This window comes from Emydura macquarii, unplaced genomic scaffold (genome assembly GCF_026122565.2).
Source record: "Emydura macquarii macquarii isolate MOO-44397 ecotype Brisbane River unplaced genomic scaffold, CSIRO-AGI_Emac_v2 contig_1790, whole genome shotgun sequence".
NCBI classification, from domain to species: Eukaryota; Metazoa; Chordata; order Testudines; family Chelidae; genus Emydura; species Emydura macquarii.
The window spans coordinates 24,200,375-24,213,076 of NW_027131927.1; the positions used below are offsets into that span (position 1 = coordinate 24,200,375).

The 12,702-nt window shown below is 39.7% G+C and overlaps 1 protein-coding gene and 2 long non-coding RNA genes across 3 annotated transcripts in view; 1 reads left to right on the plus strand and 2 right to left on the minus strand.

Annotated features, from left to right (window-relative positions):
• LOC137159201 (uncharacterized) overlaps positions 1 to 792 on the minus strand; it is a 26,205-nt gene extending 25,413 nt beyond the window's left edge. The window contains exon 1 of the long non-coding RNA XR_010921585.1: positions 705 to 792. This is a non-coding gene — a long non-coding RNA (uncharacterized lncRNA). The remainder of the gene's footprint in view (positions 1 to 704) is intronic.
• The window catches only part of IBSP (integrin binding sialoprotein), an 11,030-nt gene extending 4,935 nt beyond the window's left edge, over positions 1 to 6,095 (plus strand). The window contains exons 5-6 of the mRNA XM_067557388.1: positions 4,280 to 4,399; positions 5,511 to 6,095. Coding sequence (XP_067413489.1) covers positions 4,280 to 4,399; positions 5,511 to 6,095 — 705 coding nt within the window. The remainder of the gene's footprint in view (positions 1 to 4,279; positions 4,400 to 5,510) is intronic.
• The window catches only part of LOC137159199 (uncharacterized), a 113,457-nt gene that overhangs the window by 59,877 nt on the left and 40,878 nt on the right, over positions 1 to 12,702 (minus strand). The gene's annotated exons all lie outside the window — the stretch shown is intronic.

The following is a 12,702-nucleotide window of genomic DNA, read 5'->3' on the forward strand; positions in this document are numbered from 1 at the left end:
TTGTGTAAATATGTATTTTGGTGTAATACTATTTTTGGAAATGCATATTTTGACCTGGACAGGCAGTAATAGCTTCTTTGCTACCATTATGCTCTGTTGGGTCAATGTGTGCTTAGACACTACTGTCTTTATAATACTGAATTTTTGGCCTGACTGACTGTCATGGGTTACAAAGATGCCATTATACATGTTGTGCTTACCTGGCTTTCCACACACTTATACACTACCCTTTGGTGTTAATTAAACAGGTATACAGGGAAAGAAATATATCACATTCCTAAATCTACATACCGAAAATCATATAATTTTATTTGCAAATACTTAAGGTTAAATCCTGGGGCTTGCTATATGAGTGTATAAAGCCCAAAGAAAGCTCAAAATCTATATGTCAAGTTCATGGGAGGCAATAATTATCTGAGACCTTTGTGCATGGAGACTCTGCAGCCTATGTGCTGTGATCTCTGCAGCTCAGTCAAGGGGAAATGGGGGAACATTAAGCAAGACAGGGCACCAGCGTTCCTACACAAAACATAAATCTACAATCTTGAAACCCCACAAGCAAGAGGACAAGCAGTGGGCCTTACGCACCACTCATCTCCACAGCCTATACTAGTAACTGTGGCCCAGCTAACCAGATATCCTGATTAGCTAAGTCTGAGTCCATTCCTCAGTCCTGTGGGGCTTTCAAGAGGAGCAAGGTGTACCTTCTTCGCTCTGTTCCCATAAATTTGGCCTTTCATGCACATTGTCAGCAAACCAGGATTCTAAACAGACTAACTCATTTGAAATTTATTTCCTAATTGGTACTTTGTTGGCAGAGATGAAACTGGAACTGTGATGGAGAATAAATTATCCTCTCAGTCTGAAAAAAAAGTAAAATATATTTTAAAATATATCTCAACATGCCCCTTGTGGAGGAGCACAAATAGCTTAAACATTATAGGCTAGCACAGCTAAGATTTTCCAAAGTGAGGAGTGATTTTTGGGTGCCCACCATGAGATGTTTTAAAGGCTCCTGATTTTCAGAACATGCTGAGTACCTGCCCCTTGAAAGTCAGGTCCAGGATCTCTCAAGTTGGGCACCCACAAACTGAGACACCCAGAACCATTCATGAGTATGGAAAATCTTAGCCTATATTTACAGATGGGTCTTATCTTGAAAGGACTTCAACATGGTCTTTGTTCCTGTAGGCACAGTATTAATTATGGGTTCATTGCAGTTGCCATCAGGCAGGTGAGCATTTAATCTCTAATTTTGTGCTTACAGTTATTCACAAAAGTAAAATGGCATCCACAAAAATAAAGGCCACATTTTAGAAAGTAGACCATCAACATGTACATTGTGTCCATATTCATCTTTTAGGTATAACACTGTCCTCTAAAAATTCACTTAAACAGTTCCTCTACTATTTACCTGACAAGACTAGAGTCAGGTTTTTGTCTTTCCTTTGACATGAAGACAACCTGGAGCAAAGCTAGAATCTGAATCCTGCAACTGTTGTAGGTGTTGGTGACACAGTATAAACAACTCTGGCTGGAGAAACCCAGACTCCTGAAGGCATAAACCCAGGTCCTGGCTGGTTAAAAAAACAAACAAACAACTCTTTAAATTCTCCTTTAAAGTGCTTTTACTTGTAACTCTGAAGTCTCCATATGAATTTTGTTTACATGATTCGAGGTTTCAGATAGTCATTTCTGAAGTGAACCAAAATGGCTTGAAGAAACATTGACTTTATTCTCAATTTAAAAAAAAAAAAGCAATTTGCAGGCTAAGACAATTCTGTGGCATGTTTTAGCCTTAAGACAGTGGAAAGAAAGATAATTTATAATGAAAAGGCAGAACCTCAGCAATGGCTATATAAACAGCATAACTATGATAATTATTTTATGGGGTCCATGATGACCTCTGATTCCTATCCACACAGTCAACCACACCATGCAATTTGGTGGCTCTTTCAACAGAGTGGAAAATAACAAGTTTTAACTGGGACTAAATTAACCCTTAAATTAAGTGTTTGAGTTACCCAAGAATCTTCCTTGATTCCTCTTTAGATACTGAACAGTGTGCTTCGAAGGTGATCACATTAGGCTCTTCTCTTTAGTATCTTACTACAGTTCATGTAAACAACGTGGTCCTCACAAGGTAGGGGGAAAGTCTAAGAAATTTTTACAGATTCTAATACTAGCAATTAGCTGTATGCAAAAATAAGAAAAAAAAATTGAGCCAAGCTTAAAGGAGGTATTACTAAGAGAACCAGCACAAGAACTATGTATCTATCTCCAATTTAAGAAATAGGTTTCTCTCTTCCCCAATCGCAGACTTGAGAACAGGTGAAACTAGCCATCAGTAGCCCCAGAAGCCAAATGTGCCTCTTATTCAACAGAGTACTAAAACTAGATACTCAGCTCTTCAGTCCACTTTTCAGAAAAACAAGGGACTTCACTTCCACCCCAAGGATAGAATCCATCACCATACGTTTAATTTTTTTTTTTCCTCCGCAGAAGAAATATCTAGCCCTTTTGGTAGCAAAATAGATCAATACATAACTGTTTTATTGTTATGTATCAGAAATAGAAAACAAATCTCAAAAGTCAGTCTGACACAAGTAGGCCCCCTATATAATCTTTATTCGTTCATTACAATTTTTCAATCTTCCCTCTCTGCTGCTTTCTCACTGTGTCTTTGGCTATGGCTACACTGACGGCAGCAAAGTCACCGCCGTCAGATCAACTTCTCTGGATCGACTGAGCAGTCAGTGAAGACCCACTCAGTCGATCCAGAAATCAACATATTAAGACCACCTTCTCAAGTGGCGTAGCGCTGCGTCGATGGGAATGTGCTTCCCATCAGCGCAGTGCAGTGAAGATGGTGCGCAGAAGAGAAGCAGAGAAGTCGACGGGAGTTACGCAAGTTTTTTGCGTAACTTATGTAATTCCGGTCAACTGCCGCCGAATCTCGGAGATAAGTGTAGACAAGCCCTTTATTTTTTCACTCTTCTGAACTCTCTGATCCACTTTGCACTTAGTTTCTTCACTGCTGTATTTTCATCTGCTTCTTTTTCCAGAGAAACTCCAAAGCAGAAAGCAAGCCCATTAATATCTGAGTTCAAATCAAACTTTCAAACCCACTATGTTTTGGTGCATTTGAAGTTAGATAAAACAAGTTCACCCATCCCTACTTCAAAGCTTAATTTGATTCTTTCAAATTATATACGTTGTTAAACAAGTAACCAGAACAAAAGCATTCAGCTTTAGTCACAGAAATTTAATTACAAAGGAAGGATGGGGCTTGTGTTTGCTTTTCACTGAAGTCTCAAAACAAAGTTCCTGGGAAAATACAAAACTCAAAGTAGTCCCAGTTTTCCGAGTAGAGTTAGAGTTATTTGGGACTTTGTGTGATTGTGACTGGGAGCTTAGTGGTCAGTTAGAGGATCTCTATATTAAGATATGGTCTACATTGTGAAAAAAATTTGAAAAACCCTCTGCGCTAGAAAACACAAAACCAAAAGTGTTCCCAATTGTCCACTGTTAAAACAGCATATTGAAATTCACACAAACTCAGAGTCTTACTTGAACTGCTCATTATGTAATTACAATTACTACATGCGCTATAGCTGTAACTGCTTGTACATTAAAGTTGCAAATGTATGTGCTGTTTTGCATAGGCAACTAACTGCATACATTCAGATCTTATAGTTTAGCCATAGGACTTACATTTCACCATAGAGATACGCAATTTCACATGCAACTGTGACTACTAAGTGGCCAGTTGTGCATGCTAATACTAATGCATACGAATAATTGTGGTAGCTGAACACACTACCTCAGGCTTCTTCTTTAAAATTTGTGCCCCTGAAAGTGAAATGATCAAAGTGCCCTCTACCTCATTGCTAAATTTGTGCTAGTAATTTGTGCCATCATTTCCTCCTGCAGACAGTTGGTCTTTTATGCAGCCTATTTGCTTATGCTTGCAGATGACTGTGCACACTCAAGTTTGAGACTGCTTTTAAAAACAGAGCTCTAAAATTATTTGCTCATGGAGTTCCACAGCCAAGACACAAATTCAGGATTCTTTGTTTTCCCTGCAAGGATTGGCATCGCAAGCTCCTAAGAAAGGGTGCTTACTTTCTGTATTTAAGACAGAGAGCAAAGACAGAAGGGAAAGAGAATTCCCTGTATTAAAATGTTTATGGAATGTTTACTACTCACACGATGGGATTATTTTTATATCTGTCGAAACTAAAGCAGCCTCTCTGACTAGCCTCATGTAATATCTCAGCAGGTGCAATCAAATGAAGGAAACAACGGAGAAAACGAAGGTGAAGAAACTACTACAGAGGCTCCCACTGGAAAGAAGGCTGTAGGCAGGAAGGGCCTTGGAAAAGGAGAAACCAAGAAGGTATCATTTGACGACTTCCAATAAGCTTATAAATACAATGAAGCCTGTGCAAGAGGCTGCCTTCCTTCTCTCCCCTCTGCCCCCCAGGCAACTTCCTGCCTAAATACACTGGCCCAAAGAATCCCCAAATATAATGAGTTTGATTTTGTGCTCACCCATTTTACATCTGTGTAACTCAATGGACTCCTGATTTACACTGGAGAATCAGGCCCACTAAACACAGTCCAGCTCCTCCTTTATCAGAAGGTTCCCATTGTAACCCCAATTTGTACCATAACCACTGATATTATTTAGGTTTCCAATAGCTCCTACAGGCCTAGACCAGGTAGGTGCCCTTACTATGATAGGCACCGTACAACACCTATATAATGACAGCTTACTAGAGGCAGGCTTTATTGTGCCTTAATGTCTTTCTGTTCCCAAAAAGCAGAGGAAATACAAGTGCTATAAAATACAGTCTGTGTTCAATGCTTCTCAGTCTAGAGCACATTCAGCTTTTTGGTTTGGGCTTAGGGACAAGTGGACGATATTCTTAGCAGTATCTATTGGGAGGTAAACATCACGAAAGACATCTCTGCAACCACAGCGTGCATGGCCTGTGTATTACCAGCATCTCAGCTAACATATGTCAGTGCAGTCAACGTGTATCTCAGACAGGCATAATGCCTTTTGCATGTTCCCAGTGCAACTGGGAGGGGCTGTGAGTAATTTATGGCCCCATTTTGAAAGCTGTATCATACTGCTTCCCAGTGGGCCAACCAGCTTGCTAGTCACTGTGGGTGGGTGTGGGTAAAAAGACATAGCTCTGCTTACTTCCCATCCATTTGCCCCTAGAGTGGGGGGAAGCTTTTGGAATACAGTCCCTTCACCACCATCCCCAAGTGACTAAGCTGCAACTGTGGCCACCCCTTATGTGGGCCATCCAAGAAGCAGGGAGGGAATCCTTACTCTCTCCTACCCACGTGTGGTCCATTAAGGGTAAGACACACCTCACCTGAAGCCGTAGGAGCTCAGGATATGGCCCCATGTTTAAAGTTTTTGAACGACTGCTTCTTTCCCTTGTGTGTCTATCCCTTCATAATTTGGAATTCTTTTGCAATATGCAACACAGGAGCAAGAGAGCAAAGGAACCGAGAATGCAGAAAAGAGTGAAAGCCCTAAAGAGGGGGGAAAGGGCAAAGCTCTAGAAAAAGGCGGGAAGAGCGAAGGTTCTGAAGATGAAGAAGATAGTGATGAAAATGAAGAAGAGGAGGAAAATGAAGAAGAGGAGGAAAATGAAAAGGTGGATGAGAATGGCAATGGCATCAATGGCACTAGCACCAACAGTACTGAAGGAGAGAATGGGAATGGTGGCATTGGCAATGGAGATGCTGAAGAGGAAAATGAAGAGGAGGAAGAAAATGAAAGTGAAGCAACAACCATCATCACTACCACAGAAGATCAGGGGCTATATGACACCACTCCTACTGAGGAGGAGATTGTTTATGATACCACCACCACCGAGGATGGTTATGACAATGGAGAAACCACCACCACTGGCTATGAAAATGGCTATGAAAGCCAAACAGATTATAACTATGACAGGGAGAATGGCTATCCACGAGGGGACAGTTACAGAACTTATGAGGATGAATATGGCTACTATAAAGGGCATGGGTATGATGTATATGGCCATGATTACTATTACAATCAATGAACAGCAAGACCGTGATTGATACTGTTAATGCTAATACTCTGCATGGCAATTGTTTTCAAGTTCTCAGGAAGGTGCAGCAAAATGTAACACGATGCCTGTAAAAAGGGGAGAAAAATCCATCTCTAATGAGTGGCATTACTGCTAACTACTAAAATGTGCTCTTTGTTAAAGACATGCTTTTGGACATTGTATACTCTACTGGGGTTTGTCAATATTTAATCCTGGTGCTGAGGAATATTGTGTGTCAGGTGGAATTATCAAATGAGTTTTGTTGTATGCTATATATTTACAGTGTGTCTATCCATTGTTTATATTAAAGTCAAAATTAATTTTAAAGCAACCAAAATGACCAACATGTTGTAATTAGAAGCAATGACTTTTAAATTAAATGCCAATTGCTAGTTTCCCACTAATGGGATCAGATGCTTAGCTGGTGTAAATCAACATAGCTGCGTTGGAGTCAATGGAGCGACACAGGTTTATACCAGCTGAAGATATGCCTCTTTGTGTTTTGAGACTGACTTCTCTCTATCTCACCTCATGCCAAAATGCACACAAAACACACTGGCAAGAAGAAATTACTGATTAAAAATAGAAAAACATCCCTAGACTCACCTCAGAAAAATTGAAGAGCCCTCTTCTAGGGAATACTCTATCAACAGATTCACAGTTGTCCTGCTAGCATTATAATACGATATGACACTGACCTAGTACAACTGAGATGAAACTGTAAATTTTGGTTTCAGTGAAAATCTTACATTGTCTTTCATTGCTAAGTTAAGTGATCATATATCAATGCCATAATCATATCAATAATCATACAATGGCCTAAATTCTTCATGTTATGCTAATGTAAATCCAGAATAACCTTCATGTCTTTACAATGTTGTTTTTGCTGTATACAGACTAACACGGCTACCCTTCTGGAACTTCATTTCATTTATATTTACTCCAGATTTACATACTGGTATAGCAAAGATAGGAGTTTGGCCATAAAATCATAGAATCATAGGACAGGAAGGAACCTCGCAAAGTCATCTAGTCCTGTCCCCTGCACTTATGGCAGGACCAAGTATTAACTAGACTATCCCTCACAGATGTTTGTCTGTTTTTATTTGCTTGTCTGTTTTAAGTGCACTTAAAAATCTCCAATGATGGTGATTCCACAACTTCCCTAGGCAATTTATTTCAGTTCTTAACTACCCTGACTGTTAGAAAGTTTTCCTAATGTTACAACTTGTCTTGTGGTTAAGGCAAAGAAAGGACTTTTGGCTTAGGCAAATAGGACCTTGTTATGAGGTTCAGTGTGCAATTCAGACCAGCAAAGGTTTGTCATCCCTGCTCTGCAACCTGGGTGCTTTTCAATGCTTTGCTGCTGTAGCTCCCAGATGGGGATGCTACCTACAAGCCTGAAGTGCCTGTGTGCTGGACAGACCTGGTTCAATAGCTCTGACCTGACCAGACCTCCTCTGGCTTCCATCAGCCTTTGTTAAAACCAGCAAGGTGACCCCAACACACTCCTGGTCTCTAGTTTTCCTAAATCCCTGTGCTCTGCAGCATCCAGCCCTCTCCTAGACAACTCAGAGAAATAATAAAGTTAGTTCGTTCCTCTGAAGACACAAACATCACAGCTTAACTTCACTGGGATAAATACACCCTTACAATTAAAACACAGCACTAAGTTGGTTTATAGTAAAAATAAAACAAATTTATTAACAATAGACAGATTATGTGATGCCAAGAAAAAGGAATAAAAAGTTAGAAAGGGTTACAACCAAATAAAAATGAAAACATGCATCTAGAAGCCTAAAACTTAATCTAGCAAGGTACAGACTTTGCTCAAGATTATTTCTCTCACCAATCTTCCTTCTTCCCAGCCATGGCTGACTTTCCCTCAGTCAGGACCGTCCAGAGAAGCACAAGATGCTGGCTTCCCTTGTCTTCCTAGGTGAAAGATCTTTGCCTAAGCACATTTCTCACCTACATTCAATTTCCAGAGATAAGGACCCATCTTTTTCATCTTACAAGAGCTCTCTTCCCTTGTGTCTGTCTAGTGCTCGATGCCAAAAATGACTTTTGTTTTTTCCTACATCATCCAAAATTCAATTAATTTATTTCAAGAAGCAGGATGATCTCATGCTATATTTCCCTTCCTGTGGGCTTCCCATTCCACTGTATGTAAATGGAGCTTCCATGGTTTTGATTCCACCATGCTTCATTTACACAGGAAACAGGTAGACATCTGCCTTCTCTCTTGTCTGGAGGGAACTTGTTTCTCCCCATTTGACCAGACTTTAGAGCATAATATAATTAAATATCCATATTTCCTCATATAGTGTTAATACATACATTTCACATTCTATAAATCAGTTGATTTAAGTTTATCACTTGAGGGTCAATCTCCCTGTCTTTGCAGAGCAGTAAATCTTTTAAATGGATTCTTCTGAGAGTTACCCCTCAATGAAACATTTATTCAAGCTGTGAGGAAGGTGACATGGAGTCTGGTGGTGAAGGAAGCTCCATGATCTTTCTTCCCCCACCTGTTAGTAAGTAAACAAAACTATTAGGCTATGTGAAAATGGATCTTCATTGTCTTTGTCTGAAGACCCAGCTGGTCAGAGAATTAAATACACATTCCTTTGTCTAGGTCAGACCTGTTTGCCAACACTGTCTGACATGAGTGGTTTAAACACATTTTCATCATAATTCCAGCATATATCCATAGCTCTTAATGTGCATGCCATACATAGCTCACACAAGAATGTTAATGATCAGTGAGTTATTAGTTTTCAGATGATACCTCACAAGGCATATTTTGTACAAAGCTCACTACAATAGTGGATGGGGTATGAATAGAGGGGTGCTGAGGGGCACACACACACCCCTTACAAAGCTGCAGGAGAGTTGGTCAGAGCCCTCTTTCCTGGACAGGGCATCTGTCACCTTATTTTATTTCCCCTTTATATAGAAGAAACCTGTTTTGTCACCTTGGTGTACAGTCTCCAGGACATAATAGCAGAGAGTATCCATAATTTCACCTACTGAGTTGTTGCAAACATTTCACAGTAACACTAATGAGCAGTGTGTGAGGTGCAATGCATATGTCAGGACTGACAAGAGTTGCTGATACAGTAGCGAATCACCAATGGGCCTCCCTGTCATAAACCTGATTTGCAAAAAAACATGTGTCCCAACTGCATGCCCAGTTCCTGCATGAAATTACTGCAGTTTTGCACATAGATACATCATTCACACAAGTGGGTAGCTCTTTGTTTAACTTTGCAGTTTTGAAAATCAGGAAGGCCCAGGAGGATTTGAATAAGCCTGATAGGGTAAGGTCCACTCCAAATTGTTGAGTGAAGGGGAGAGGCAAACATAAGCAACACAGATGCTGTGCAATCACTACTGCTTTTCATGCTGACCAATATTGTCTCATTATTCCTTTTGGCTCCTATTGGTCTCTATTTCTTATATTAAAAACAACAAGAGCCCTGCAGCACCTGAAAGACTAACACATTTCTGTGGGCATAAGCTTTCGTGGGCTGCAACCCATTTCGTCAGATGCTTATGCCCACAGAAATGTGTTAGTCTTTCAGGTGCTACAGGACTCTCGTTGTTTTTGCTGTATACAGACTAAAATGGCTACCCCTCTGGAACATTTCTTATATTGGCACTGTAAGCTGTTCGGGTAGAGACCATCTTTTGATTCTGTGTTCTCACAATGCCTAGCACAATGGGGGCCCTGATCCATTGTTCACAGTCTAGGTTATTGCAATGCAAACAAACAATAACAAAAAACGGCAGAGAAAGGAAGTGAATGGGGAGAAGAAAAGTGAAAGTACGGAGTGATATTAAAGACAGTCTGTAAGGAAAATCAGAGATCATTATTTTGAGTTTACATTAGATATGGATGAACTCTCTCTTTCATCCCAGACCATCTTTGCAGATACAGGGAGTAGTACATTGTTGCCATTCAGTGTTGTCCACGGCTTGTTCCTTCCTTGAACCCAACTCAGTCATGTCGCCACATACAAAGTCCCACCATCTAGTCAGTGATTATCTGTAGGTCAGACTGACCTTGGTTGTATTTGTATTATTTTCTTTGGCATGCTATCATCTGTCTTCTGCAGTGTTCACGCCATTGTAATCTTTTTGATTGTAGCCAATCCCGTACCCTAACTTCACATCCTACTCGGTCTTACTTTACATCAACCATCTTCCAAAGAACTTTGTTTCTACTGCCTCCTAATGCCTGTTTTATTTAATGTGGAAAGGTTAAGAACTTATTCATAGATTCTAAGCCTAGAAGGGTCCATTACAATCATCTAGTATGTCCTCCTGTATATTGCAGGCCTTAGAATGTCCCCAAAATAATTCACAGAGTAGATCTTTTAGAAAAAAACCCACCTAATCTTGATTTCAAAATTGTCAGTGATGAAGAATCGAATACAATCCTTGGTAAATTGTTCCAATGGTTAATTACTCTAACTGTTAAAAATGTATGGCTTATTTCCAGTGTGAGTTTGTCTAGCTTCAACTTCCAGCCATCGGACCACATTATACCGGTGTCTGCTAGATTGAAGAGCCCATTAGTAAATATTTGTTTCCCATGTAGATACGTATAGCCTGTGATCTAGTCATTCCTTAACTTTCTCCTTGTTAAGCTAAATAGACTGAGTTCCTTGAGTTTACCATGACAAGGTGGGTTTTCTAATCTTTTAATCATCCTCATGGCTCCTCTTTGAAACCCCTGCAATATATCAACATCCTTCTTAAATTGTGGGCACTAGAACTAGACACAGTATTCCAGCAGTGGTCATCACCAATGCCAAAAACAGAGTAAAATAACCTCTCTACTCCTACTCGAGATTTCCCTGTTAATGCAGCTGAGGATTGCATTAGCTCTTTAGGCCAGTTTCGAACCTGGAGCTCAGGTTCAGCTGATAAAAAGATGTCGGGGTCATCGTGGGTAAAGAGTCAGTGCTTTCCAGGATAGATTCCCCCACTCCAAGTATGGCTTACATTTTTTGTTCCTAAAGGTATGGTTACATTTAGCAGTATTTTCAACACATGTTGTTTGCTTGCACCACCTTACTGAGCGATCCAGCTCGCTCTGTACCAGTGACCTGTCCTTTTCATTATTTACCACTCTGCCAACTTGAGTCATCTGCAAAACTTTATCAGTGATAATTTTATGTTTTCTTTCAGATCACTGATAAAAATGTAAACAGTATAGGGCCAAGAACTGATCCCTGCAGTACGAGATTCCCTGTTTACAGTTACATTTTGAGACTTATGAGCTAGACAGTTTTAATGCATTTAACATGTGCCATGTTGATTCTAACTTGTGCTGTGAGATGCACAATCTGACTATTGGCAGTACTTAGTTTCCTCACAAAGACATGCAGAAGGCTACCTGGAACTCACCAGATAGTCAGACCAAAAACCAAACTGACCACATTATCTGTAAAAGGCACAGATGGTCACTGTTGGATGTCAGAATCTCTACAAGTTCTGAGTGTGGCAGTGATCATGAATGTCTTTAACTTAATCTTTGCCACAGTAGAAGAAAAAGACCAGTGCAACTGGAGCTAAATTTGATTGTGATAAGTTAAAGGTTATGTCTGTGAAGGAGGCATACAAAGTGATGCTTGGAGGGTATTTCAGGCCATTAATTTGTGCTGATGAAGAAGTCTCACAACAGAGCAGATGGGAATTATTCAAAGAAGCGATACAAAACACTTCTATACTGCAAGGCATAAGCAAACAATGAAAAGCTGGCAAGTAACAAAACAAGAATATTATGGGAAAAATGCAAACAAGCCAAGACCTCTGCGAAAAGCATTATGTAGAGTGGTGAAGAAACGACAAAGATAGGACAAGCATAAGTTTTGAAAAGAAGAGGCTGAACAACTAAAGGAGGAATCAAGAAAACAAAATATGAAAACAATATACAAAAAGGTTAAGTTGCATGGATGAACTATATGTAATAAAAAAACTCAAAATTCATGCTTTTTGCATTTTGTTACAAATTTGGCAATTGGCACAGTTTTGTGAAACACTGTGCAAAGCTTTGAACATTTTTTATTTAAAAGCAATACATGGCCATTTTTCATTAATAATGATCCAATTTTCAAACAAACATATGTCTTTTTCCAAGCTAAAAGGGGCAAAAATGAGTCCACTTATCAAATAAACGTGGCAGTTGCATCAAAAAGATACAGGCTTTTAACATATTTTCACTGTGAAAATTGCCATTTTGTCCAAATAGCAGATAAAGCTAAACTGGAGATGTGAAATCTGTGGGAATGGGGAGTTAGGCCAGAGATGTAAAGTGATATCACCAAAATCAAACATCACATGCTCATAGCAGAGCTATAAATAGACTAGAATGGAGGCCTAACCCACTGCCTCCTGGTCTGACCACTTGACAACACTCCCTCGTCTTTAACTTAACTCCCTTTCATGTATCTTCCATGCTAAACATGCTGAAAATTGCCACACACCTCTTATTAATAACGTAAGTGGAAGCACAAGTCCTAAGATCTGTTCTAATTATTGAACAATTTAAACTTCAAAATAGATATTTATATATTGTGCTTTCCAT